The sequence below is a fragment of the Galeopterus variegatus genome, unplaced genomic scaffold (assembly GCF_000696425.1).
Source record: "Galeopterus variegatus unplaced genomic scaffold, G_variegatus-3.0.2 Scaffold993, whole genome shotgun sequence".
NCBI lineage: Eukaryota > Metazoa > Chordata > Mammalia > Dermoptera > Cynocephalidae > Galeopterus > Galeopterus variegatus.
In genome coordinates this window covers 386751-388864 of record NW_007727104.1, presented here as the reverse complement: position 1 = coordinate 388864, position 2114 = coordinate 386751, and the positions used below count along the sequence as shown (strand labels likewise).

At 36.5% G+C, this 2114-nt stretch overlaps 1 protein-coding gene across 3 annotated transcripts in view; it reads left to right on the top strand.

The window, feature by feature from the left end:
- Positions 1–1180: 1180 nt before the first annotated feature.
- Positions 1181–2114, top strand: part of PTPRM (protein tyrosine phosphatase, receptor type, M) — a 361286-nt gene continuing 360352 nt past the window's right edge. For 2 of the 3 annotated variants that reach the window (XM_008574057.1, XM_008574056.1), the window contains exon 1: positions 1181–1484. In XM_008574057.1, the coding sequence (XP_008572279.1) occupies positions 1181–1484 (304 nt within the window). The remainder of the gene's footprint in view (positions 1485–2114) is intronic. The other variant, XM_008574058.1, reaches the window with a different exon arrangement.

The window sequence follows — 2114 nt, the reverse complement described above, 5'->3', positions numbered from 1 at the left end:
GACTATATGTAGGGCCGGCCCCGTGGCGCACTCGGGAGAGTGTGGTGCTGGGAGCGCAGCGACGCTTCCGCCGCGGGTTCGGATCCTATATAGGACTGGCCGGTGCACTCACTGGCTGAGCGCGGTGCGGGCGACACCACACCAAGGGTTGCAATCTCCTTACTGGTCACGAAAAGGACAAAAAGAAAAAAAAAAGAGACCATATGTAAAGCAATTCACACATAGGAAGTGCACAGTAAATGGTAGCTATTATTTTTCAAGTTTTCATGTTTATTTTCATTTAGCAATTCTTGACCACTTTATATTCATATATGGTGACCACGCTTCAGAAAAACAAAAATAAAAATTATGGATCCCATAAACTATGGGTATACCAAAGCAGAAAACTTTAGGTAGACTTTCCCTAAACCCCTGAAAGATAAACTTCTTGGAGCAGTTCGTAGTACATAGTAAGTGCTTAATAAATGTACATAGTAAGTGCTCAAAAAATGTTATATGTTTAGAATTATTATATTTTCATCATTATATTATTTCATGCTGAATTCTCAAGCTTTTACTGTTATGTTTTCCAATTATATAATTATAAATTAATTTTTAAAGATAGAACATATATATCAGTTAGTATTAAGATTTTTTTCTTTTATCAGACACCCAGAGGAAAAGAGGGTTAAATAAGATAGCATTTAATTTCTCCTAATGAAGAGGACGTTCAAGGCGGGTATGGTAGCTCAGCAATTTATCAAGGACCTCGGCCCCTTACTAATCATTTCTTTGAAGTCTTAACAGTTAAGTGCCCCTTTGGTTCATAATGGCTACATGAGCTCGAAACATCATATTCTCAATCCAGCTAATAGTAAGGAGGAAGGAGAAAAAGATGGTAAGCCCCTTCCTTTTAAGAACATCTCCCAGAAACTTTTCTTGACATTTTATCTTATATGCCATTCATCAGAATTTAGGCACATGGCCACGTCACACTACAGAAGAGAAAGGAAACGTTAGTCTTTATTGAGGGTAGCCTTATGTCTACGTAAGATTCAGGGATTTCATTATTCAGGAAGAAGAGGAGACCAGGTGTTGGAGACAAGTAGAAATATCTGTGATATTTGGGCTTCTCCAGAGCTTTTTATCATTCTTTCCTCTTAAGTTTTCTTTTTCTTCTTTTCTTTTCTAAATAGATCCCATGCGTGGCCCAAGAAAACTGGAAGTAGTAGAGGTCAAATCTCGACAAATCACTATCCGCTGGGAGCCATTTGGATACAATGTAACTCGTTGCCACAGTTATAATCTCACCGTCCACTACTGTTACCAAGTCGGAGGACAGGAGCAGGTGCGAGAGGAAGTGAGCTGGGATACAGAAAATTCACACCCCCAGCACACGATCACTAACCTGTCACCATACACCAATGTTAGTGTGAAGCTCATCCTCATGAACCCGGAGGGACGGAAGGAAAGTCAAGAACTCATCGTACAGACAGATGAAGATCGTGAGTACTTTTCAGTGATATATTTACGTGAAATATGTTCTTCCAAAAAGCAAGTTTCTAAAAAGTGAAAATGGAAGAAAGAACTACTGATTTTATTGAATAGCATAAATACGTATCTGTGCTCTGTATTGTTAAGCACTGACTGATAGAGTGTAAAGGGAATAAGGCTGTAGAAATTTATTTTAAATTTTCATTAGTCATGTAATTACTTTTCTGTAAATAATAATTCTACAAGTGTACTTCAAAAAGTTCATGGAAAAATAGAATTAAAAGACAATACAAATCTTCCCATGAACTTTCAAGTACCCTTGTATATTGTTCTGGGTAGTTCTTCATTTAAGTTTTTTGTCATATTGGACTGAAAAATTGTTGTTTGGGATATTAGATTACTTATATAAAATGCTTATTTAAACATATATTTAAATGGCACCCTAAAACATTTTTCGTAGTTCAGATAAAAATGTAGCACAAAATAGAGGCTGTCCTTGCTTTTCAACACAGTGCTGAGAAACTACATCAGGTTGATAGTCATGAGATAGAACATTTTTTCTCTATAGGAACAATGTTGTAATTGGATATTACCTTTATAAATGAGGACTTAACAAGTAAACTATGCAGCAATTTAAAATA